This window comes from Puma concolor, chromosome B1, assembly GCF_028749965.1.
Source record: "Puma concolor isolate L17-30 chromosome B1, mPumCon1.1.hap2, whole genome shotgun sequence".
In the NCBI taxonomy this organism is placed as follows: domain Eukaryota; kingdom Metazoa; phylum Chordata; class Mammalia; order Carnivora; family Felidae; genus Puma; species Puma concolor.
This window is the reverse complement of record NC_141670.1, coordinates 82,290,283-82,318,100: the sequence shown is the minus strand read 5'-3', so window position 1 is coordinate 82,318,100 and position 27,818 is coordinate 82,290,283. Positions and strand designations below refer to the sequence as shown.

At 39.6% G+C, this 27,818-nt stretch overlaps 1 protein-coding gene across 1 annotated transcript in view; it reads left to right on the top strand.

Annotated features, from left to right (window-relative positions):
- SMAD1 (SMAD family member 1) overlaps positions 1 to 27,818 on the top strand; it is a 47,586-nt gene that overhangs the window by 7,347 nt on the left and 12,421 nt on the right. Inside the window, exons 2-3 of the mRNA XM_025921510.2 lie at positions 23,082 to 23,339; positions 25,847 to 25,963. Coding sequence (XP_025777295.1) covers positions 23,082 to 23,339; positions 25,847 to 25,963 — 375 coding nt within the window. The remainder of the gene's footprint in view (positions 1 to 23,081; positions 23,340 to 25,846; positions 25,964 to 27,818) is intronic.

Below are 27,818 nucleotides of genomic sequence, written 5' to 3'. Positions count from 1 at the left end.
GGTAGAAGTCTCAATCCTAGTCCAAAGGTCTGAGAACCGGAAGCATTGATTGTTTGAGGGCAGAAGATGGGTGTCCCAGCTTACGCTAAAACACACACACACACACACACACACACACACACACACACACACACACACTTGCCTTTCCCCTGCCTTTTTGTTCTATTCAGGCACTAAACAGATTGGGGGATGTCCCCCTTGCATTAGTGAGAGCAACCATCTTTACCCAGTCTACTGATTGAAATGCTAATCTCCTCTGGGGACACACTCACATACGCAGCCAGAAAAATGTTTTACAGCTATCTGGGCATCCTGTAGCCCAGGCACACTGACACCTAAAATTAACCATCTTCCCCTATAATTATCTGCATCTAAATTTCTCTTCATTTAAACATTTATGGCACATATACAACTCCTCACGAATCGTGTTTGCCCAAGAAAGGCTGGTATGTGATGATAGCACAGGTTGCTAAATCAAATAGTATAAGTCGGGCAGGGGGGTGCAGTTAACTCTTAAAAGGCTGAGAGTGGTCATAAAAAAGCTCATTCATCTCTAACACATCTTGACATTGTGTTCCAGACCATGTGGTAGTGCAGATATATACGTATATTTCATTGTACCCAGGATTTAAATCAGTTTATAAGAAGACATACACTAAAGTAGAAAGTATTAGACCAGTGAAAACAAAATAAAATGGAAGGTCAAGACTAAGAGGAAAATAAGCACATATGCATTCCGTAAGAGTTGCTATGATTGATATACAGCTCTATATAGCTTCTATATGTTTGTGTCTTAGTCTGGGTGGTTCTGTAATACTTTTGGTGTAGGAGAGAGATGTATATAATACTTAGGTGAAAGAAGAATGCTTTGAAAGCTGTAAGAGGAACATATCAAAGCATTTGTACCTGTGAAGGGGGGTGGTGGGGAAGAGACTTTGAGGCCCTTAGGATACCTTGGGGCAAGGAAAATGTCTACCTTGGGGCAAGGAGAATGTCCCTGGCCTTTGCAGTTGCTCTTTCAGAGTCTACTCAGGGTTCCATTCTTTTGTCCATGTGGAAGTTCTCGTTTGAAAATTCTGTTTCTGTACAAGCTCAGTACACAACCAAGGGGGCATGAAGTTTAGATGATGAATTTTTCTCCAAGATATTATCATTGGCCTTTGACTTGTGTTTGATAATTTTATCATTGGCATCTACCATCTTACTAGAAACAGATGAAGTAGTATAATTATGCATAGGATTTTATACCCAAATCTTTTAGCAGATTCCATATTCTTAAAGGCAAAATGTGAAGTTTAATATAATTCTTTTTTTTTCCTGAGCAACTGTTTTTAGTGCATTATTTGGGGGCATTGGTATTGTGCTATTTATTAATTGATGAACATAAGAAAGAGCAGTTACAATAGGTTACTTTTACAAAAATTTTTAAAACTACATAAATTGAGGTAGATAACTGGACAATTATGTGATTTGTTTCTAGATGGGATTTTCTGTTGACAAATACACTTCAATTGGAAATAATTACGACTATACAGATTATACAAAGTATCTTCCTCATCCTTTTGCTTTCCTGACCATTATCTTCCACTTCATCCTTTTTCTGTCTCTGCAACATTAGGTGGGCAAGAGAAGGTATTTTCACATCTTTCTGATTCATTCAGATTCTGGCACTCTCCCATCCGCCATTGCTAGTTTATAGGGCCAAAGGAACACTCGCCCACTAGCAGTTGTTAAAAACAAAACACAAAAAGCATGGCTGATGAAGAAAAAACAGTTTTGAAAGCCATAAAAAGTTTGTCATAATAAGTGAAAGATGTAGTTATACAGTAATTGCAATTGTGTGAAAATAATATTTTAAATTAAAAGGAAAACCTTGGCTTCCAAGGAAGGCTAGCTAGCTTTGGGTGAAATAAAATGAGACCTGTGAGTTGTGCTTTTTGGCTTCTTATCCCCACATGTGGAACATCTTCAAACGGTGATTTTTTTTTTTTTTTTTTTTGTAGGATTGTGAATGTTTTATGTGGTTGGGTACAGGAGTGACAGGTGATTTGCCCCATGTTGGAGTGCCCTGTGCTCTTGCTCTTGATGGATACTTGCAAACATGAGAGAATCAGAAGGGAAGATTGGCTTATTTAATGCCTAGGCTGATTATCTCAGTGTTAACTTCTAGCCTCCTTGGTATTAGATATCCAGAGGCTCAAAGAAGACTGGAGATTTCTTTCCCCAAAATGTATGTCTCATCACTTTATCTTTTTCTACTTCAAAATGGAAATATTCTCCTGAAAAACTCAACATCATGCCTAATAATCTTGAATTAGCCAAATGATTAGACCTCTGTCCTAGTAGTTAGAAAAGCGAGTTTCTTTGGGGAAGAGATTGGGAAGGAAAGAGAAGATGTTTATTTTATTTTTTTTTTTTTTTTAAATTTTTTTTTACATTTTTATTTATTTTTGAGACAAAGAGAGACAGAGCATGCGCATGGGAGGGGCAGAGAGAGAGGGAGACACAGAATCGGAAACAGGCTCCAGGCTCTGAGCCATCAGCCCAGAGCCTGATGCGGGGCTCGAACTCACGGACCGCGAGATCGTGACCTGGCTGAAGTCGGACGCTTAACCGACTGCGCCACCCAGGCGCCCCGAGAAGATGTTTATTTTAAAGAGCAGAGCTGGGGTACTTTGGGCAACCATAGTCTCGAGCACAGTGTGAAAAATCTAAGAGGGTCTAGAGGCGCCTGGGTGGTTTAGTCAGTTAAGCGTCTGACTTTGGCTCAGGTCATGATCTCGCTGTTCGTGGGTTAGAGCCCTGCATCAGGCTCTGTGCTGATGGCTCAGAGCCTGGAGCCTGCTTCAGATTCTGTGTCTTCCTCTCTCTCTGCCCCTCCCCTGCTCATGCTTTGTCTCTCTCTCACTCAAAAATAAATAAACGTTTTTTTAAAAAAAAAAAATCTCAGAGGGTCTGAAGAATAGGAAAGAAAAAAAACACAAAAAATGAAAAACCAACACCCAATGTTGTTAATTTGCCAGCTTGGCAGGGGATTAGTGTAGTTCTTAGATACGGTGTTAGGACTGGTTTGAAAGGCTGCAGACTTCTGTTTCCCCTGAGTTTAGTCTGGTCTGGGCTTCCACTGTGTCAATAGTGATTCTTCCCCATGTGTGGGAGGTGGGCAGATAAACATTTCACTTGCTGCTCACCCTTTCCACATTCCTAATTATCAGTGCCCTCAACAGGATTTCTCCATTCCTGTGACCTTAGCGCCGAATCCTGCCTGTAATACTCTAATGTGAGTCTGCTCTTCATAAAACTGTTGTAAGTGACGTGGGTTGTATAACTAGAAGTAATTGTAACTTCCATGATAAAAGATCTAGAGTCTGGAAACACAGGCCATGTTTAACTAAAAAGATTTAGGGCAACAAAGGACTGTTTGTCAGATTTTCCTCCAAGTTCTTTGTATTGTTTTGGTTTTTAATTTTTATTTATTTATTATGAGAGAGAGAGAGAGAGGGAGAAAGAGACAGAGGGAGAGAGAGAATCCCAAGCAGGCTCTGTGCTCAGCATAGAGCCTGACGTGGGGCTTGAACTCACTAGTCTTGAGATCATGACCTGATCTGAAATCAAGAGTTGGAGCTTAACTGACTGAGCCACCCAGGTGTCCATTTCCCCCAGTTCTTTGTATCATCAATTTTATGCCCTGGAATCTTAGGAGACCTTACAATGGAAGAAGGTCAGGTTTACGTTCTGCCTCACCACCTCAGTTCTAACATCCCTCTCAAAGAGATGTCTTCATAGTTCTTAACCCTTCCACACGAAGGAGGCATTTCTTATCCAAGTAGTGGTCTGGTTTATAGAGTCACATGTCACTTTTCCCTGACCACCTCCTGCCTGCTTGTCTGTCTGGGATCTTCACTTACAGTAAGGCAAAAGGAGAGCCTGTGATTGTTGTAAATGGTTTGGGGGCAGCTTTTAGTACAGTAAAAGTAAACCTATGTAAGACAACAGAGTGGGGTTGCCTTGTATGTTTTCTCCGTTATGTTTCCCTGTCATTTCACTGACAGTTATGTCTAGCTAGCCCTGTAACAGATTCAGCAGTATTTTTTCTGTGACACTTTCTTGGAGTGTCTAAGAAGTTTATCCAGGGTATGGTGGTGTGCCAGACAGATATTTAAGTATGATGGTCAAGTTAGGGAACAGTTTTGGGTAAATGCTTTTGAAACAGTATCACCTGCAACTTTTAAATTGGAAAAGGAAGTGCTAATTTTAAAATGAGCTATGTAAAACAAAAAAACCCCAACAACCTGATGGGAGCATGTCATAAGGACACAGGGGTCAGTCTGAAGGGGCTGCCCCCTGGCTCAATCAGAGATAAATTGATTAACAAAATAATTATGGACTGAAAATAATTATAAACCATTTAGGGATAAAAACAGGAATCCACGCTGATGATAAATAAATCGAGGGGAAAGGGAGGGGCTCTTATTCATGGTAGAATGCCAATTGCTGACTGGTAAATGTGGAGTGGAGTTCCTTAGGATATTCAGGACAAATAAGACCATTTAAAGCAGATATTTATTTCTCTTTAGTTATAAAGTTAAAATATGGTCAGGAGGAGTCTTGGGTCACAAGGCCTGGACTAAAATTTTGACACTTGATATCTTTGACCTTGGGCCAGTTAGTTGTCCTCTTTGAATTGGTGTTTGCTCACCTGTGAGATAGGGTGTGATTGTATCTACTTTCCAGGGTTGTGGCAAGGATTGAATTAAATAATGAATGTGGAAAGGCTGTATGCATTCTTGAAACATAACATTGGCTGAAGTAAGGAACATAATTTTCGTGTACATTTTGAGAATAAAAATGAAATTTGTAATGTAAGTACATTTTCATTAAACACATCTTTGGAAAATTAATGCTTGTAGTTACAGTAATAATAATAGTAACAGTGAAAATTAAATTAGTAACTTTTTATGTTTGCTCTGTGCCAGACTCGTGCTGGCACATCACATGTATTCTCATTTAATACTGACCACAGCTGTAAGCTGTGGAGGTGCCACCTGGGCTACCGAGATGCCTTTTTTTTTTTTTTTTAATTTTTTTTTTCAACGTTTTTTATTTATTTTTGGGACAGAGAGAGACAGAGCATGAACGGGGGAGGGGCAGAGAGAGAGGGAGACACAGAATCGGAAACAGGCTCCAGGCTCCGAGCCATCAGCCCAGAGCCTGACGCGGGGCTCGAACTCACGGACCGCGAGATCGTGACCTGGCTGAAGTGGGACGCTTAACCGACTGCGCCACCCAGGCGCCCCCTGAGATGCCTTTTAAGTAAGTTGTCACACAACTTGTAACAGGCCATCTGGGGATTCACACTGAAGTCTAACTCCAAGATCCATGGTCGAACCACTACACTACACTGCACTGCTTTCCAAAGAAGTAGCTTTTTCCCCTTTAACCAATATAACGAAGGTGAGGGGTATCTAATGTTTTTAATAGTAGAGTATGTAATCTCAGCTGTTTACCAGCTGCATGAAGTTGGGGTCCATAATGGTAAAGTGAGAGTCCACACCTGTGTTTCAGGTGTGTATAGAGGCTTTATTTATGTTTATCTCCCATTGGTCAGTAATCATCATTAGATAACAAGTATCTGTTTCATGGAGTATATTTAATGGAATCAAATTTGAACTCATAATGAGAACTAATTACATTCAGCTGCAATTACAAATTAAACCACACAGCCTGGTGTGACCCCTAGGGATGGTCATTTACATATCAATAGTGTCTAATCGATGACCCACCAGCTGCTTGTGTAATTGTAACTGCCCTTCACTGAATGCCTTCCATAGCCCAGGAACTTGCTTGTGCCACACAGACGCTATGGCACAGTGGTTAGGAGCCTAGATTCTGGAGCCAGATGCCTAGGTCTGTATCCTGTCTCCATTGTGGCTGGTTATATTCTCGTAGGCAAATTAATCTCCATACCTGTGTATCCATCTGTATAAAGTGGAGGTAATGACTATGTAGGTCAGAGTTAGGAGGATCAAATGAGTTTTCTTACATCACTTGGCCTAGATAAGCACCATATAAATGTTAAAGAGAAAATCTGTGAGAAGTACTACTATTCCCATTTTCTTGTAAGAAGTGAAGTTCTGATAATTGGATAGTAAATAGCTGAGCAGGGGTTCCAGTTTCCGAAGTCTAAAACTAAAACCCACCTCTAATTGTTGTTCTCCTCCGATTACACCTTATGAAGGATTTTTTTTTTCTCCTGTTATTTTTAGTTTACATTCTGAAGTTTTTCTTCCTCTAACAAGCTCTGAAGCTCTAATAACATAGCACCTTCCTTCTGTGGTAGTTAAATAAACATTCAGCAGCAGAATGGTACCTGGGGTAAGGGTGGGAAGAGAGGAGACAGGGAGAGAGCCAGCATTTGAGAGCCTGCCCTGTGCTGCAGCACCAGAGCCCCACAGAGCTGTTGGGGGGCTTGTTTTGTTATCCCTACAGACACTGGTGAGAACTTACACTGTCTACTTCAACACCCAGCACTCTTGGCAGTCTTGATCCAAAGCCAACACTTGTTCTGTCATACCATGCCACCTGGCCAAAACTTTGGACGCTTCATAAATTTTCCTGTCAGCTTAGTGTAATGCCCTGCTGGTCTCTTCTATATCATTGTCATTTTAATCTGTATAGCTGAGCATTAGAACTGATACTATATAGAGTTTTTAGGGGTATGAGGAATAATCTCTAGAAATTTGATATAAAACGAGAAAACTGAAGTTCAAGTTTCACAGCTACTTAGAGACATAGGGAGTCTGCACCCAAACTCCAGACTTTCTGACTTTATGTATGTGGGATGAGGCACAAGAATCTGCCTTTTTAAATAAGTGTCTTGTGGGGCGCCTGGGTGGCGCAGTCGGTTAAGCGTCCGACTTCAGCCAGGTCACGATCTCGCGGTCCGGGAGTTCGAGCCCCGCGTCAGGCTCTGGGCTGATGGCTCGGAGCCTGGAGCCTGTTTCCGATTCTGTGTCTCCCTCTCTCTCTCCCCTCCCCCGTTCATGCTCTGTCTCTCTCTGTCCCAAAAATAAATAAAAAACGTTGAAAAAAAAAATTTAAAAAAAAAAAAAATAAATAAATAAGTGTCTTGCTAATTCAAGATGCAGGTAGTCTGAGGACTTGGAGAAAGGTCGGTCTGTATTAATCAACTCATAATAAACAGTCCAAGAATAGTAATTCATAAACACATTAATTATTAAGAATCTATTACATGCTGTGCACTGAATAATACAGAAGGAAAAGAAAACTTAGTTCTATCCTCTAGGGTTTTAGGGTCTGAGTGAGGTAAAGTCAAATTAGCAATACAGTGTTACAGATGCTTATGATGGAAGTCTGCATAGGCAGCAGTGGGGCACAAAGAAAAGAGGAATTCATTTTTATTGGGGGTGAGTAGAAAAACCAAGAAGGGCCCCATAAAGGAGAGGACACTGAGAACTGAAACTTGGAAATATGGTCAAGTGAGCCAAGGTGCAGAGGTATGGGGGCGCCCGGGTGGCTCAGTCAGTTAAGCATCCACTCTTGTTTTTGGCTCAGGTCATCATCTCACAGCTCCATGATCTCATGCCTCCACTCTGGCAGCACCTGTTTGGGACTCTCTCTTCCTCTCTCTGCCCCTCCTCTACTTGTGCACACGCACGCCCTCTCAAAATAAATGAACTTAAAAAAACAAAAGGTACAGAAGTATGAAACTAGCAGATGGAAACGGCAAGAAGTATGAGGCAGCTAGGCGAAGAGAGTGTGGGAGGACACCTACCCCCAAAGACAGGTTGGAACGGGAATCTGGACTAGGTCATGGGGTTACTGGAGATATATTCTGGGTGCATAATCTCACAGAGAAGATGTCTTTCAAGGAAAGCAGCTGTAGTGTACGAAAGGAATCACTGGCCTGGAATTACCTGGGAAATTTCATTCTCAGAAGTTGAGTTAGATTTAGGCTACTTTTAAGTAAATTTAATCTTACGCAGGTTCTCCACGCTCAGTGTGGAGCCTGACACAGGGCTCCATCTCACAATCCCTGGATCATGACCTGAGCTGAAATCAAGAGTCAGATGCTCAACCACCTGAGCCTGTTTTTTTGTTTTGTTTTGTTTTAAGCTTGAGGATACTGTTATTGAAGGCAATTCATTTCTCTGCTTATATTCAAATTGTGTTCACCTACTTGTTTTCTGTTAATGTATTTGTACTTTAGGGTAATTGATATATTCCTGGAAAATAAATACTGTCAAGTTACTACTTTTAGGTAAAAGTATAGTAACTTTAGAAAAACATGTTCTCCCAAAAAACTAAACAGAAGAACGGAAACAACTTCCAGGATCTCTTTCCAGCTTTATGGGACTGAGCAATGCAGTCTGGTAGTGATGAGTAGGCCTTGATTCAAAGCCTGGCCCTCCATTTAGCAGCTGGTGTGACCTTGTATGTATTACTGAACTAGGCTGAGCCTGCTCCCTCATCAGTTGTGAAGACTCGGTGAGCTCTCATGAGGTCCACATGCGCAGGGACAGTGGCTGTCCTGTTGACTTCTGCACCCACAGTACCGTGCGCAGGGCCTTGCTTGTATGCTTGCTTGTATTGAGTATATATGTAGTGCTAGGTGAACATTAATATTATTTCAGACCCTCCTTCCTGTTGCCTGTCTACCACTGAGCAAAGATAAAATGTCAGCACTCAGGGATTTGGAGCTATATTTTCATTAAAATTCAACCTCGATTAAAGATTCTCAGAATCTTTTCTTCAGTGTAGAGTTTCCCTGACGCATCCTAAAGTAAGGAATTCTATTTCATAAATGCATACACTATTAACTTTTAAGTGGTCTTACCCTCTCTGCCACTGTCTACTTGAAATGTTTCTGTTTAGAAGGTCACTGAACACACACTGTATCTAGGGACATCTGTCTAGTATAGATATTATAGCGGGCACAGCTGCTTCAGCAGCCTGGCTGTCCCTCGTTTTCACAGGAGAGCCGCAGCCACTGAACTTGCTCTTGGGCCATTCTTCCATTAGCTCTGGGCCACCTTCCTGCCCTTAGGTGACCTCACTGAGGCGTCCTGAGACCCAACTGAGATGGGGTCTGGCACTGAATTTTATACATGTGAAGCTCCAGATATATAAAAAGCAGCATTATCTTCAGTCAGAAGACTTGCAGAATTTAGGGCCAGAAGATCCCTTGGAATTCAAATCCCTTGCACCTTTGAAATGAGGAAATTGAGACTCTGAAAAGTTTAAGTGATTTGCTCAAAGTCACAAAAGTAGTTATTATCATAGCCAGGGCTGAACTCGGATGTCTTGACTATTACCTGAATGCCTTTTCCAAGTCCTCAGAACTAAAAAAACATTTATATACCACTGGGTAGCATCTAGCTTATTAGCCGTTATGTGTATGTGAACAGATGTAGGCAAGGGCCTGGCAGCTTTGTTACCAGAACTTGTGTGTTTTTAAAAAAAACTCACCACCAGCATTTAGTGGGTCACAACTTTGGTAGTGATTTGTCAGCCTTAGTCTCATTACTAGGCTACCACTGATTTGATGATAGAATTTCAAACAGTACTTCAAAATCTTGAAAAAGCTCACAAATCTAGAGGGTGTGCATGAATGCTTAGCAGAGCTCAGCTCCTCTTTTCCAATTTTAGTGTTTCTTTCTCATTCCTTTTCCTTGTGTCTTGGCAACACAGAAAAGCTGAGTCCAGTAGCAGAATCACAATTGTCTCCCGAAACGAAAATATCTCCTGAAACTTTCTTAGTTTGGTTTCCCTGTTGACTGAGAAAGGGATTTTATGGTTTTAACTGAAGGAGAGATCTAAAAATTTGAAGAGCGGAGGTACATCTCTAAGAAAAGGCAGCAATCTGACTTTTCTCTGCCTTGATTAGTCAGGAAAAGAAGGGAAGAGAGCTTCCTTCTTTTAAAGATCTACAGCAATTAGAGATTTTCAAGTGGGTGGAAGGAGGCATTGTGAAATTGCCTAGGCATCTCCCCCCACCCCTACTCCCCACCCCGAATGCACCTGAGGAGGTGGTGTGGAGCCAGGCAGGGTTTTTACAAGGGTTATAGGAATGACACAACACAGTCTGATTTTTAAATTATTCAAATCAAAAATTAGTGTGTGTAAGGAAGGGTGTTTTACCATTGGGCTCCTCTTTCCAAGGAGATTCTTGAAATTCAAATTAGCCAAAGGAGCAGCTCTTGATGGGAAGCCGCAAACGTGAGTCATTGTTTGAAGATGCCAAGTAGGAGTAACCTTTTTGGTACACCGAAGAGAACTTTGGTTCCCCAGAAGAGTCAGAGCTCGCATATTTGTTTCCCATAAAATAGAAGTAGCCTGAAACATGGAAAGAAATATTAAAAGGAAGACCCTCCTCATTGTCTCCCTTCCTATTCCTGACCTGAGTCAGGCCTAGAGTTTGCAAATCCTAGTTCTTTCAGCTAGTTGATCAGCCTTCACCTAAGAAATAGAAATTGTACATAGAAGGGGCCTTTACACATGGATAATTCACCTGCATGTTCATTCTTTCCTTTTTCTCCCAATAGAAAACAGAGATCACATAGCACCTGGGCGGCTCAGTCGGTTGAGCGTTCGACTTCAGCTCAGGTCATGATCTCATAGTTCATGGGTTCCAGCCCTACACTGGGCTCCCTTCTGTCAGCGAGGAGTCTGCTTAGCATTCTCTGTCCCCCCTCTGTCTGCCCCTCCCTGCTCATTCCCTCTCTCTCTCTCTCCCTCCCCCCTCACAAAAATAAACACTAAAAAAAAAAAAAAGAAGAAGAAAACTGATATCTTAATCATTCCTTACCTGAAATATTACTGACTGAAGGCAAGAAGGACTGGGGGTGGCGGAGTGAAGAGACATCAGAGAGAAGAGCAGCAACATTATCCTTTTAGGGCCCACCCAGGCCACAGAGGCTTGGGCCTGGTTATCCTAGAGGAGCTTGTGCATGTAGACGTGACCCTGCCTCACTAGCCCCCACGTGTCTCTTCCCCATTAACACTTCTTCCTAGGGGTAGCACCTGTTCAGATCCCAGACCCAGCTCTTTCTCCTCCTGCATTTCAGTAGTTACTGTTTATACTTTGGATGCCCATAGAATTTGTTGTCCAAAGCAGGACACTTTTGAGAGTGACATGGGTCACCTATTATAATTCCACTGGAAAGCCCATACAAATCAGGATTTGTCCCAGGCAAGCCAGGACATATAGACATCCTACTTCTAAGTCTTCAAACTCTACAAATCAGGTTTGATAATCATCTATTATGCACCATCAGGGAGTTAGAAGTCTCCCATAACTGAACTTGTTAAATTAGACTAGAGTTTTCCCCTTTAAATTGACCTTAATTTGTCCAGAAACACTTCTGAAATTTATTCTACTTATCCATCTCTTAAACTATATAGAACATAATTTAACATTCTTGGAGACTTAAGGTCACTGAGGCAGTAGAATATCATAGTTGAGGGTGCTCTGTGCCTTCCTAATTCTTGATACTTCTTGTGTGACCTTAGGTAAGTTACCCCTCTAAGCACTCTTATTTCCAAAGTGGATAGAACATGCTCAGCATTGGTCCAAGCTTAGAACAAATATTTGTGGTGATAGTGGTGTGTTAATGTAAATTCTGTGGTATATGGTGATCACCTAAAATTGATTTGAGGAGTGTCTCTTTGTTTCTACATAAATGCTCTTAGTTCTGGAATCTATTTTGTACATTATTTGTCTCCCTTCTTGCTGTTACCAGTCACTTTTTGGCTGAAGTTTTCTGAGAAGTTAATAACTTGTTAGAATTGTCACACTGAGTAAAGAGGAAATCTATACGTTCAAAGTAAGGTACTACAACCTACCCCAGCACAGTGTGCCATTCCAGGTACTCTGAGCCAGAGGTTAAACTGCACATCTTCATGCAGTATCAGTTTTACTTGATTCCAAATTACTTAAAATATCACCTTTATGTTTGGTAAGTATTAAGGAGTAGAGCATAAAATATGTTTGAATTTGGTAAGATAAAATTTTCAGTGAAATTTCACAATTCCAGTGAAGCTGCCGGGACCCCTGATGAATTCATTGTTTGTCACTGCTGTTTACTTTGGTGAAAGGTAATAAGAAACACTGGGAAAATGTCTCTCAGAGATTCTGAGGGTAATGTGAGAGAGTCTGGAACACTGGTGGCAGCCATTAGTTAGAGAGTTAAATGGAACTTTAGATAAATTTGATAGAAAAGTTATCTTTCAAGAGTACATAGGATATCCATTTACTTTTTACCTTGCAGTTCTTACTAACTTCTAACAGACCATACAAGACATTGAATGTCTTAAATGTTATCACCGCTTTAACATGGAACTTCCTTGCAGCTCCTTACCTTTGATATCTTCAGTTGGTTTTCACTGTAAGAGCTGGTATGTCTGTGATAACCGACTGGAATCCCTTTCCTGGATGAGGATTCTGCATTGGGAGATACACATTATATAGTCTCAAGAAATAAAGATATTAGGGTAAAGCCATTTTAGTTGGGTATTAATATACTATTGAGAGCTCAGATTAATAGTTCCCAAACTTTGAAGATGGGATTGGAAAAGGAATAGATAATGGAACATTTTAGCCATGTTTAAAAATTGGTAAAAGACAATTTAAAATTGCCTCTTCATATTTACTTTTTTGAACAGTTTTATTGCAGAATAATTCACATAGAATAAACTGTACATGTTTAAAAAGTACGATATAATTAGTTTTGACATATACCTATGAGAGTATCACGACAGTCAAGGAACATACACATCACCTCCAAAAATTTACTCCTGCACCTTTGCAATCTCTCCCGTCAGCCGTGACTGTGATCCCATTCTGTCACCATACATTGGCTTGCGTATTCTAGATTTTATATGCATGGAATTATATGGTATGCACTCTTTTTCTGTCTGCTCTCTCTCAGCATATTTGGAGATTCATCCATGTTGTATGAATCAGTATTTCATACCTTCTTATTGCTGAGTAGTATTCTGTGTTGATATACCATAATTTGTTTTTTCATTTGTTTGTCAGTGGACATTTGTTGCCAGTTTTTGGCTATCACAAATAAAACACACACATATGTATTTCATTTTTCTTGGGTAAAAACCAAGAAGGAAAATGGCTGGGTCATATGGTAGGTGTGTTTCACTTTATAAGAAACTGCCAAAATATTAACGAAAGTGGTTATACCACTTTACGTTCCAGCTAGCAATGTGTGAGAATCCCTATTGCCAACACTTGGTATGTCGATCCTATTTAAAAAAAAAAAACTGTATTGTGGTAAGTCGTGTATAACACAGTACTTACTACTTTAACCATTCGTAAATGTACAATTCCATGGCATTAAATAAAGTCACAGTGTTGTATAACTGTTACCACTATCCATACCCAAAACTTTCTCATCCTAACAAAAACTCTATACTCATTAAGCAATAACTCCTTTTTCCTTCTTTCTCCATGCCCCTGGTAATCCTCTGTTCTACTTTTTGTATCTATGAATTTGCCTATGTTAAGTCCCTCATATAAATAGAATCAAAATATTTGCCCTTTTGTGTCTGGCCTGTTTCACTAAACATGATGATTTTAAGGTCATCTTCTTTGGTGTAGAGTCTTTTCACATCTTTTGCCTAATTTTTAATTGGATTATTTGGTTTTTTATTAATGAGTTTTGAGGTTCTTTATATATTCAGGACAAAATCTTTTATCACCTATGTGACTTGCAGATATTTTCTTTCAGTCTGTGGCTTGAATGTGTAAGACAACACTTCAAAATAAATATCCTCCAACAAGCATTTGGGGGAAAAATCAGAAATTTGGGAACTACAGAAATGGACAAAAATTAGAAGAAAGTCAATGACAGTTGCTAGAACTCAGAAAATAAATTTTAAAACAAAAACATTTCATAAGTAAAGAATAAATTATAGTGTGCCAAAGGGAGAATAGATTCTTATTAAAATGTAATAAGGGGTGCCTGGGTGGCACAGTTAATCAGTTTGGGTTCAGGTCGTGATCTCATGGTTCTTGAGATCGAGCCCTATGTTGGACTCTGCCCCGACGTCACAGAACCTGCTTGGGATTTTCTCTCTCTCCCTCTCTGTCTCTACCTCTCTCCCACTCATACTTGCTCTCTCAAAAAAAAAACAAAAATTTTAAAAATGTAATAAGACTCACTGAAGAAAGCAGGAAAATAATGAATGGGAGATTTGAAAAGAGGTAAAAAAGGTCTGAGAGAAAGCGATTGGAATGGAAAACAAAGAAGATCCAATATATGTATAATTGGATCTCCTAAGTTCCCAGAGACCATGGAACAGAAATTAGAGAAAACCTAAATTTATATATAGAAAGGACCCACCAACTACTTGGAAAAATTCACCTAGAATGATGAACTTTTGAGACATACCTTAGTAAAACTATATTAGACTTTCAAAACAAAAGTCCCCTGGGCTTCTAGATAAGAAGAGCACATAGCTTGTAAAGGCAAGAATGTCCTGAACTCAGACTTCTCAAAAACATCATACAGAAATTGGCAACAGTGGAAAAAGTTCAGAAAACTTAAGGAATTCCAGGGTAAGCCAAGCTTTCCTTCAGGTATCAAGACTACAGAAAGTTTTGGGGTGCCTAGGTGGCTCAGTAGGTTAAGCGTCTGACCGGCTCAGGTCATGATCTTGCAGTTTGTGAATTCAACCCTCACATTGAGCTCTGTGGTGACAACTCAGAGCCTAGAGCCTGCTTCAGATTCTGTGTCTCCTTCTCTTTCAGCTTCTCCCCTGCTCACATTCTTTCTCTCTCTCAAAAAATAAACATTAAAAAAAAAAAAACACAGAAAGTTTTAAATGTGCAAGAGGGAATACTGTTACAGTGAGCTTTTCCTGAGAAATCTAATGGAGTAACCTTATTCAACTAAGAGATGACTGGGAAAATAATTGTCAATGAAATTGTAGAGATAAGGGAAAAGTAAGAATGGTGATAGTATGTAAACCTAAGATGTTCTGATGAAGTAGAAAGAGTGCAAATTTAAAAACGGAATAGAAGATGGGGCACCTGGGTGGCTCAGTCAGTTAAGCATGTGACTCTTGGTTTTGACTCTGGTCATGATCTCATGGTTTGTGGGTTCGAGCCAACATGGGGCTCTGTGCTGACAGCATGGAGACTGCTTGGGATTCTCTCTCTCTGCCCCTTCCCTGCGTCCTCACTTGCTCTCAAAATACATAAATAAGCATTTTTTAAAAAATGGAATAGAAGAATAGAAAAAGGGGAAAGTAGAATAAGATCATTGATTGTATAGATAATAGATGAGAACCAAAAGATAACCATTTAAAACTGACCAACTAGAAAATACATGGTTAAGTAAGGAAAGAACAAAGGTTGAAGACACGAGAAATACAAATACAAAAATAATCCTACGACAGAAATACAAGGCCATCTTTAGAACTTTCTTTAAAAATATAGAAGACAGGGGTACCTGGGTGGCTCAGGTTCAGGCCCTGCATCAGGCTCTGCCAGCAGCTCATAGCCTGGAACCTGCTTCAGATTCTGTGTCTCCTTCTATCTCTCTCAAAAATAAACAAAATTTAAAAAATAAAAATCTAGAAGACAAAGGATTAGATCACATAGAGAAATATGGTAAATATACGATGATAACTATTGTATACAATAACATGACAAGAGTTGAGACCAAGCATATCAGTCATATCAATAAATGGGCTTAACTCAACAATTAAAGAGATTTTCAACTTGGTTCACAAAGCAGAAGTCAGTGCTGTATTCAAGAGACCCATCTCTTCAAAAGATAAGAAAAGTGATTAAAAAGTCTAAAAATAAAGGATTGGCAAAGGTATATCAGGCAGATTGAAACAAGAAGTAGGAGTTGTGAGTCTGATATCAGAAAAAATAGAATTCAGACCAGAAAGTATTGACACAAAGAACACTTCATAATGAACATACATGTACCAAACAACATAGCAACCTCCTGTATAAAGCAGAAACTATAGGATATGGCAGCAAAAACAAATAGAAGCACACTAATAATAGGAAGTTTAACATACCAGTCTAAATACAAGACTGGTCATGAAGAAAAAAACATAAGTAATGATATCAGAAGAGGTATGCAGACTCTGCCCACAGGCCAAATCCCTTCTCCCTGTTTCTGTGAAGAAACCAAAAATGTGAAGCTTTCTAACTCAGCTACATCCAGTTTTGGTTTTTTTTTTACATATTATCTATGGCTTTCTTGTTGCAACAGTGGAGTCGAATAGCTGTGACAGAGGCCATATGGCCCACAAAACCTAAAATATTTACTTTCTAATCCTTTGTAGAGGAAGGTTGCTGACCTTTTACAGGAGACCTAAACAGCATTATTAATAACCTAGCTCTTAAAGATACTTTTTAACAGTGTACATTGATAGAAAATATATCTTCTTTTCTAGTGCAAAGAACATTCACAAAAATGTATTCTGTTGTAGGTTGCAAAGAAAATATCAAGTTACATAAGTTAGAAATAGTGTAATCAACAGTCTTATCACAAAACCATAAACCTAGAAATTGAAAGCAAATAAGCTCTTTTACCTGGGAACTTTAAAACTATTCTATTGGGGCGCCTGGGTGGCGCAGTCGGTTAAGCGTCCCGACTTCAGCCAGGTCACGATCTCACGGTCCGTGAGTTCGAGCCCCGCGTCGGGCTCTGGGCTGATGGCTCAGAGCCTGGAGCCTGTTTCCGATTCTGTGTCTCCCTCTCTCTCTGCCCCTCCCCCGTTCATGCTCTGTCTCTCTGTCCCAAAAATAAATAAACGTTGAAAAAAAAAATTAAAAAAAAAAAAAAACTATTCTATTAAGTGACTCATAGGTGAGGAGCACCTGGTGGCTCAGTAGGTTGAACATCCGACTCTTGGTTTTTGCTCAGGTCATGATTTCACAGTTCACTCATGAGTTTGAGCCCCATGAGCGCTGACAGCGCACAGAGCTTGCCTGGGATTTCTGTGTCTTTCTTTCTCTCAAAAGGTGGATAAATAAACTTAAAAAAAAAAAATTACCCATAAGTGGATGGGCAAATATAAACAAAAATCACATGACTTTTGGAAAATAACGATCACAATCTACATATCAGAATCTATGGGATATATTTAAACCAGTGACCAGAGGAAAATTCATAGCCTTGAACACTTATATCAGTAAAAATGAAAGAATAAAAACATTAATTTTAAACTTCCTGTCAAAAAGGCTAGGAAAAGAACAACAAAGTAAATCAAAGGAAGAATGAGGAAGGAGATAATAAAGATGAAGCAAAAAATAATGAAGTAAAAAAAAAAAAAGATGAACAAATCTTTCCTGGTTTGGAGGGGGGAAAAAAGGCCAAGGATCAGGTAATTGAATAAAGAAAAAAAAGTCAGCTGGGGAGAAAGCACAAATATAAAAAAATAAGAAATAAGAGGGATATACTTATTGATACAGAGGATATGAAACTTAACTGTAAGATTATTTTGCATACTTTATGCAAGTAAATTTGAAAACCACATACAATGGATATTTTCGAGGGAGAGTATAATTTACCAGAATTAACCTCAATAGGCATAGAAAGCTTAAATTTATTTCTATGCAATGAATAGAGAAAGTAAGGAACTGCTCCACAAGAAAGCACCAAGCCCAGATAATTTTAATGGGAAGTCTACCTAACATTTAGAGACTAGTTAGCAACATAAACTCTTCTGAGCACAGAAACAGTTATGAAACAAGTACAACATTGACATCGAAACCTGATAAAAATAACATACCAAGAAACTTAGATCACGATCACTTATGAATATTGGCCTCAAATTCCTAACTATTACTATAAACACCCCTCGTTAAGAAAATAATATATCATGACCAAGCAGGCTTTATGCCAGGAATGCAAGAATAATAATCATATTAATTAGGTCTAAGAAGAAAAGTCAATACTATCTTAAGAAATGCTATAAAATCCTCTAATGAAAATTTAACACCTGTTCCTAATAACAACACTGAACTACAGGAATGGATGAATACGTCCTTAACTTAATTAATATATATATGTATCAGAGTTTTAAAGTCAGCATCTTAATGGGGAAACAAACACTAGAGGCATTTCCACTAAGGTCAAGAATAAGTCAAGAAAGTTCACAGTCTCTAGTACTTTTTAACATTATATTAGCACTATTAGCCAATGCAATTAGACAAGAGAAAACAATTGGAAAGGAAAATTGTGTTTTAACTGTTCAGTGACATGATCATTTACCTGGAGAACTCTGTAAGGATCAATGATAAAACTAACTCAGACAACAAAAGAATCCAGCCAGGTAGCAGTATATAAAAGCATGGCAATATCAATAACCTTCATATATAAAAACAGTTACCAGCTAGAAGATATAATGGAAGAGAAAACTTTCATTTAAAATAGGAACAGAAAAAATAAAATACTTATAAATGTAATGTATAAAACCAAGTGCAGTGTTTTAGATTGAATTGTTCACCACCTCCACCCCAAATTTGTATGTCAAAGCCCTAATCATAAGTCCTTCAGAATATGACTGAATTTGGAGATAGGCCTTTAAGTGAGGCCATTGAGGAGGGCCCTAATCCAGTCTGACTGGTGTCCTTATAAGAAGGGATAAGGACATACAGAGAGACACCAGGGAAATAAGTGATGTTAGAAAACACAAGAAAATAGCCATCTGCAAGGTAAGAAGAGAAGCTTCAGGAGACATGAGCCCGCCAACACCTTGAGCTCAGACTTCCAGCCACCAGAGCTTTGAGTAAATAAATGTCTGTTGTTGAAGCCACCCAGTCTGTGATATTTTTTTATGGCTGTCTGAGCTAATACAAGAACTATGGAACACTCCGAAAAGATACAAAAGTAGCCTTGAAGAAACTTTCCTGGGTTTTAAATAGGACATCTGACATCATCAAGATTTTCTTACTAAGTTAATTTATAAATATAATGTGACCCTCAGTAAAGGTACCAAATCTCTTTATTCTGGAGGTAGACAAGATAATAACTAAAGTTCATAGGGAGGAGTAAGCATGCAAGCAGAACACTGAAAAAGAACAACTGTGAGAGGGGACTAGCCCTATCAGATATTAAAACATAAAGCCTCTATAATTAAAACAGTGGTAGCAGGGCACAGACTAGAATAGAATCGGATGGAATGTCTAAAAATAGACTCTAACATATATGGAACTTTATGAGAAAGGTGGTATATCCAATCACTAGAACAAAGAAGAGCTTTTTAATAAATGGTGTTGGGGCAACTGGCCAACCATTTGGAAAAAGATAAAATTAGATCTATTCCTTGTAGTATAAATAAAACTGAGCTACAAACATATCAGAGATCTAAATAAAATAGGAAACTTCATATGTACTAGAAGAATGCATGGATGAATTCCTCCTTATGGGTGTAGGAGAAGCCTTTTTATGATCAAACTGCATACGCAATAAAGGAAAATATTGGTAAATTTGACTACCAAACATAAAAAAATAAGCTTTACATAAGGAAAGTCAAAAGAGAAATGACACATTGCAATAAAATATTTGTAACATATAAAATGTCACACAGGCTAATATCTCTAATATATATATTTTTTCTTTTTAATGTTATTTTAAATATTTTTTAAAATATTTATTTTGAGAGAGAGACATTACAAGCAGTGGAGGGGCAGAGAGAGAGCGATAGAGAGAATCCCAAGCAGGCTCCCCGCTGTCAGCACAGAGCCTGACGCAGGGTTCAATCCCAGGAACTGTGAGATCATGACCTGAGCAGAAACCAAGAGTCGGATGCTCAACCGACTAAGCCACCCAGGAGTCCCTATATATAATGAAAAGACAAAAAAATGGGCAAAAGGCACACGAAGACCATTTACAGAAAAATATATTAAAATGTCCCCTGAAGTACATGAAAAAATGATGGACTTTCACCGTAATAAGAGAAATATAAATTGAAATTGCACCAGAAGGATGCCTGGATGGCTCAGTCGGTTAAGCGTCCGACTTTGGCTCAAGTCATGATCTGGCGGTCTGTGAGTTCAGGCCCCTGGTAGGGCTCTGTGCTCACAGCTGGGAGCCTGGAGCCTGCTTCAGATTCTGTGTCTCACGCTGTCTCTTCCCCTCCCCTGCTCGCTTGCATGTCCACGTTCTCACTCTCTCTCAAATAAACATTAAAAAAAAATTGCACCAAAATATCATTTCTCACCCATCCAGTTGTCCAAAAAATCAAAACTTTGACAAAATAGTTGTGGGGTTGTGGGGGGAAAATCGCTCTCTTACATGATGGGTACTTGACAATAACAAAGTTGTATCTGCATTTTCAAAACCCAGTATCTCTACTTCTAAGAATTTACCCTGAAGATAATCCTTTAACAATACTGCAGTGTATATACATGGAGTTATTCATTGCAGTATTATATGTGATGGTAAAATAGTGTAAACTACTCAGACATAAGAGATTGGTTGAATAAACTATGGTGCTGTACAAAGTGCAAGAGAGTCTATAGAGTGGGCTACTTTCCTTTTTAGTAATAAAGACAAAGTAAGAAAGCACATATTTATCAGCTTAATTTTTTCAAGAAGAAATACAAGGATAAACCAGAGGAACAAAAGAAATTGATTATCCTCTGAGGAGGTTAGGTGGGGGGACTGAGTAAACATCTTACTATATATGTATATATATATGGTATACATAACATTGGATGAATCCTACACACATAGTGTTGAACTAAAGAAACCAGGCACAAGAGTACATATTATATTATTTATATGAAGACTTGTGCATTTTATTATAGATGTGTGATACTCAATACAATTTTTTAAGTTTATTAAAAGATACTTGTGCGTATGTCAGCAGTGGCAGAATTCATCTTATCTTGATAATCAGAGGTGAGGAAAAAGTTATTTTTCTTTTTAATGATTATTTTTGAGAGAGAGAGAGAGAGCAGGAGCAGAGAAGGGGCAGAGAGAGAAGGAGACACAGAATCCAAAGCAGGTTCCAGGCTCTGAGCTGTCAGCACAGAGCCTGATGTGGGGTTCAGACCCACGAACCATGAGACAATGATGTGAGCCGAAGTTGGAGGCTTAACTGACTGAGCCACCCAGGCGCCCCACAAATTCTGTTATAAAATTATAGACAATGAGAGCTGCTGAAACAGGGACTCGGTTAAGGAGAGTGTGGGAGGGGCAGGGCAGGGGGTGGGTCCTCCGTTAAGGAGGGGGGGGGCAGGGCAGGAGGTGGGTCCTCCGAAGGGTTGAGACAGAGGATTGATTCAAGGTGCTGTGTCTGGTGCTGCATTTTGAGGACAGGGTTTAGAGGCCAGTATTTGCCCCCCTTTTAAGGCACCAGTCAGAAATGAGGCTATCGCTAGATGACCATGAGAGGCAAGTTGGGAAGTAGTAACTCAAGCCGCAGCAGCTAAAAGAAAAAGAATGATTGCATAGGTAATTCAAAGGTATTGTGCTATTTCAGAGCCTTTGTTTATTTTGCAATATAGATTTCTGTTGACGTTGGAGGAGCCTTATGACAACTGGCAATTTTTTCTTTAGCAAAATAATTTACATTTCAGATGACTATTGAAAGGTAGAAGGAGGAATTATGCTTTTGGGGACTTAATTTGGGCAGATTCCATCACTGTGCAGAAAAGGAAATACGTTTATTATGCTAAAAAGACTTGTTTCTAAGGATCAGCTTAGAGAAACTAGTAGATCTTATTTCTACAGATTAGCAATTTAAGATAATAGCATAAGAGACCATTTAAGACCTTCAGAAACCTATTTTTAAACAGTTTTTAGCTTATGAATAAGTAAGTGATAATGCAAGTGTTCATGGCACATTTTCCTGCAAAAATGGTATATATTATAGATAGAGTCCCTGGAAAGTCCTCAAAAATCTACTTAATTCCTAATACCACTAAATATTGTTTCTTTGGGAGAATATATTTTGAGTTCTAACTCCCAACAACAATAGAAGACTTTAAATCTCCTCCTCTCTCCTCCAAGCAGATTTCCAAATGGGTGGTTTTTCTAGCCAAGGCTGTGAGCATAGTAAGGGTTCCAAGGGCCCGTGTTACCGGAGAGGAGGTGTCTGGGGACTATGGTGGGAAGTTGAGGATCTAACCCTGTTAGGGTTTACTACCCAGTCCTTCACTTTGATTAGCAACATAATTTATAGTGGCTTTGCCTCTAGAGTTTTCTGGAGGTTGCAGACCATGCTAATTATTAACTCCTTAGGTACCTAATGGAGCTTTCAGGCATGACTTGAGCTGTTTTCTTTCGTTCTCTAGTGGTGTGTATGTTTTTGGCTTTTAAACCTTGAGTATCCAATCAGCAAAATGTGGTTTATATGACCTGTTTCCTCCTTTGCCTGTCAGGCAAAATATGGATTACTGAAAAGTGGGTTAAATGCATGAAGATGATCAGCGAACAGAGTTTTGTGAAGTAGGACGACTTGGACACAACATAAAGTCTGTCCCACAAAACATCATATTTTGTCTAATTAACTACTTTTAATGGCATTTGGATTTTATGCTGCTCACCGTATTTATCCTCTGAATGTTATTTACTGTGCCTTCTTTTGTTTCACAGTGAGTTAATGTGTCCATTTAAAACGTTTATGGTGAATAATTCATACCATTCAATAAGTATTAACTCTTAAATGGAACATCTTATCAACCAGGGCTGGAAAAGTGGAATTGTCAGTGGTGGTACATGTTCATAATTGTGCTTTGGTTTTTAGTGAATGAAAACATTAAGAATGGGGAAACCTTGTGGACATTTTTAACATAAAAGGTGTTTCACAGACTTTCCTTGGGCAGTATGTCAATGCTACAGGTCTGGGGCATAAGTCACGGCAGATTCTAAAGAGACCACTTGTTACTGCATTTATTCCTCAGTGAAAAATGGCTCTTCATTTGCTTGATGCTTTTGGGTTGGCAGCGGGGCAGGGTTCAGATAATTTGTTGTTACTTACAGATTATGTTTCTACTTCATTGTGATGTGATTACAGATTTTCATCATTTTCATTTTCGTCTCTCTCTTTTCTTCCCCCTTTTCTAGTTCTTCCTCCAGTGCTGGTTCCAAGACACAGTGAATATAATCCTCAGCACAGCCTATTAGCTCAGTTCCGTAACTTAGGACAAAATGAGCCTCACATGCCACTCAACGCAACTTTTCCGGATTCTTTCCAGCAACCCAATAGCCATCCGTTCCCTCACTCCCCCAGCAGCAGCTACCCCAACTCTCCTGGAAGCAGCAGTGGCACCTACCCGCACTCCCCCACCAGCTCAGACCCAGGAAGCCCTTTCCAGATGCCAGGTAGGTCGGAAAGTTCAGTGATGTTCCGGCAAGTGGCCCTGCTGCTGCGGAGTCGGGGGAACTCTGAGCGGACCTGTGCTCAGAGAGCTCTTCGGCTCTGGTACCTGGCACTTGGCTCTCAGACGGGGGTACCGCCCTGGGCGAAGGGAGACCTCGCAGTCAAGGAAGCAAATGTCCTGTTTGTCAGGCGCAGATGCTTGAATAAGTTTTATTTCTGATTTTGAAGGGTTTTTGAAACAGCTGCATCCTTCTGGGAGTGGCATAATTGTTACAGTCTTCGCTCTTGATAAAAGAGAGGAAGAGAAAAATAATGTGCTGCGCACATTTGCTGTATGTGAAAAAGAAACTCCTGTTATAAGTGCAGCCTCAGAAAAGATATTTCCTGAGGGATCACACCCCCCCCACACACTTAATTAAATTCATTTAAGTGGTGATGTAATCCCAAGAAACATATACTTTAGCAACAAAGGAAATGCAACAGAAGTACTGGAGACCATCTGCTTGTTTAACTTAGCAAAGACAAAAACAATTATCCTCCTTTTTTAGACTTAACTGATGGTGTAATGTTTATCAAAATAAATGATTAATTAGGACATTATATTTTTCAAATTATAGGTTAGGAAGCAAGCATCTCACAAAAAATGATGAGTGCCAAATTCCTTGCCAGTAGACCTCAAGGAGGATACTGTAAACAAAGATGTACTTAACATCGATTAACATTTCAAGAAAGGAAAATGGGTGGGCAAGCAAGTTTATTAGGCAACTTGAAATGGGTTTAAGTGAATGGGAATTTGACAACAGGCTGGTTATGTCCTCAAAAATTGAAAAGCGTCCACATTTGATAGTGCTGTCTTTTGTTACTTTTTTTGTTTTCAGCCTTTTATTTTTTTTGCAATCCAAAACTGCTTAGAACAGGGCAGTGTGGGTGTGTGGGAAGGGCAGGGGAGGGGGAAATATAGATTAGTTTAGAAATCAAACTAAGTATCATCTGGTTATTTCCTATTGCCCCCTCCCTCACCCGGAACTGTTGGGTTTGATAAAGAGGTTAGTGGTGAAGAGATGGTTTCAGAAGCTCGGGAGCAGCAGCAAACCCAGGGTGGGCCCCTGGAGTGAAAAACGGGAAGATTATTGCTTGAGTTTACACTTTGTTCCCGGCTGTCAGGGATTAAGACGCAGGCCAAGCAAAGGTGATGTGGAAAAAAGCCACCAAGGGTGGGAGGAAGCACTTGTGGGCATAGTAGAGCATCACCCATAGGTAGCTGGGAGCACTTTCTCAGTGCTGCTGGTGCCACAGGCTGCTGAGGACATTTTCACCAGCTCGTTTGTGGAAATTTATCGGATTTGGTCTCAGAGGATGCTCTAGGTCTTCATTCCTGGCTGGAAGCAAAGCGGAGTCAGTGTTACAGCTGCACGGAAGAAGCTGAATTAAAATAAGCTGGAGGAAAGGGTGAAAAAGGCATCCAGATAAGGTCCCCATAGTCCTTTCTTTGTGTCGTGAGTCCTTGCTTGTTAGCTGCTGGATGGTGGAAGTTACTGGGTTGCAATTCAGCTGGAGAGTCAGTCTTTGGAAATCTCTGAAAAGCTGTGAAGGAGCAGCAGTATTAGCTATTTGTGTTCAGCAGTTGCCCTGAGTAATCTGGGCTACTTCTCCAAGTTATTCATGGTTCCCTAAGGTAAAACTTTGTTCCCTGCTCTGTCTGGTGTGCTAGATGGGCTCACAATAGCCAGTGAGGAACTTGTTTTTTGATCACAAAGGATTATTTGTGGGGAACCCATACCCCTTATTTTATTTAAGAAAACACAAAAGACCTATATTAGTGTTGTTTCAAGTCATGTTGTTTGCCTCTTATTGCCAGCTGACTTTGAGCTTTTAGAAGAAACATATGTAAATTCTGAAATAGAAGATGGCTGTGATAAACTGATTTATTTCCTGTTATTCTGCTACTAGGGGTTTTAAAACTAGTGATTATTTAAGCAGGTAGGGGTAAGGTAGTCCTAACAGATTGCTTGAAGTCATGGGAAATTAACAGTTTAAATCCGTAAACTAATTGGCGATAATGAAACTCAGTTGGTAAATTCCTAAAAGCCTGTGGGTTTAAAGTAAGAAACCCTGAAGCTCTTTTTCTTAAGAGATCCTACGTAGCTTTCAAAGGTTTTCCATCCACCAGTGAAACTATGAAATGCAGAGGTCCTCTTAAAGTGGACTGTATGAAAACATGTTTAAATGCTCTCCTGATTGTTTTAAGACAGCATGATCCTGGAAAGGCAGACGACTTCTGGAACTGACATATAGTGCTTTTCCTCCCCCTGAATCTTCTCTACGGTTGTACAAAATCACGAGATGCCGGTCATTTTCAGGAAGTGGACACCGAGTTCAGTGTCTAGCGTCCATTTTCTGATGAGGTTGAAATGGCAGTTTAATCTCAGGAATTTCACAGAATTTATGTTTTAAGTGTGTGTGGTTATTCAAAGATAAAGAAATCTTTTCTTTTTCTTAAACTTTGTAGCTGATACGCCCCCGCCTGCTTACCTGCCTCCTGAGGACCCCATGACCCAGGATGGCTCCCAGCCAATGGACACAAATATGATGGCACCTTCACTGCCCTCAGAAATCAACAGAGGAGGTAAAATGAATTGCTGTTTATCCCTTTTTAGTGTCTAAAGTTTATCTGTCCAAATGTTACTTTCTCTCACAAGTGTTTATTAGTCTGTAAAAAGATAGCTATTGGAGAAAGCACAATAAGAGAAGCTGGATAGAGAGAATTTTTTGGATTACAAGTAAGTCTTTTATATGAAGAACAAACACACTGATTTGACTAATGAAGGCCAGTGTATAATTGTGTGGTCATCTGTTTTGAACACAATACTTAATAATTTTAAATTGGCCATAAAAGAATATTTTTAAGTGAAGGACAAAGGTAGGTATTGAGAAACAGTGAGCATAACTTTACTGAAGTGGGGCTGTCACTGGTGATGTCCAAAATTAGAAGTTCATATAACAAGGCTTCCCAAAGGTTCCTTTGTTGGTAGAGTCTTAGCCCTCATCCATACACAGCTGCAACTGGAAAGAACTACTAACATTTTTTTCTTGCTATATTTACTTGTTTCTAACCTTGTTACAGAAAGGGGTTGAGGCATGTGTTTTTCCTGTTCTCACCTGGAAGAACTTAGAAGCAGAACCTATAAGCAGGTCGGGTCATTCCTTTCCCTTTCTGGTGGAGGATGGGTGTGTTTCGAGGTCTGCGGTGGCTAGCAGGGTAGGCCTAACGGAGCAGAGAACTGAGAGCAGTGAGTGTCAGGAGAATCCCTGAGCACCTGTAGGAAGTCATGACCAAATGGTGGAAGGAAACTGTTCCCAGACAACCTCTCATGGAGGAAGATGCTTCACTGGTGCACTCAACACGTGGCATGAAACTTCACTGTGTAAATTTTATGCAAATTGAAGTTTTAAGGCAATCTAGTTACTAGGTGTAGGTCTCATTTCATTCTGACTTTATTAAAATTGGAGATATCTCAGACTTTGTCAGAGTTGCTTACATCTTTTAAGTTCTTAAAATCTGATGATGAAAGAACCTTTTTTAGATGTGCAGTGTAATAAATTGGAATGTACACCTTCCTATTTTATTTGTTTATTGTTAAAGTTTATTTATTTTGGGGAGGGGAGGAGGAGTAGAGAGAGAGAAGGAGACAGAGGATCTGAATCAGGCTCTGTGCTGTCAGCGTGGAGCCCGATGCGAGGCTCAAACCCACAAACCATGAGATCACGACCTGAGCCAAGGTCTGACGCTCAACTGATTGAGCCACCCAGGTGTCCCTGAATGTACACCTTTTTCATCTGTAAAATATTTTTACATCTTTATTGGCTCTGTATCTGATGGTTCCTGATAATCTCTAGAACATCTTCCCAAACATAATTATGAACCAACAGATAAAGCTTCTGGTTGGGGAAAGTGACTTGTGTCTCACACATCTTTGGAATAGGTATTTGGGGAACAAGGATCGCAGGAGAGAATGGACACAGGACTGCTCTACAGCTATGAGCGTGTGGACCCTGTAGCTATTGTTGTTAAGCCTAAAATGTCTGATTTCAGGAAACAGGCCTTTAAATTGCTTTAAAATTTTTCCTTTAAATAGCTTTTAAAAATTTCCCCATTAGAAATAAGTTCACAGTTAATATCTTCATGAGGAAAGAATGTTGGCCTTTCTGTTACTGTTTTACCTTTGGTGGTTTTCCTAAAGCAGGAGTCAGCACACTACAGCCCACAGGCCAATTCAGCCTGCTGCCTGTTTTTTGTAAATAAATTTTTATGGGAACACAGCTATGTCCATTACATATTATCTGTGGCAGTTTTAGCACTACGAGGGCACAGTTGAATAGTTACAGTAGAGACCATATGCCCCACAAAATCTTTCTGGTCTTTTATAGAAAAATGTTGTCATCTTCTGACCTAAATGAGTAGTATTTTGAACAATCCTGAT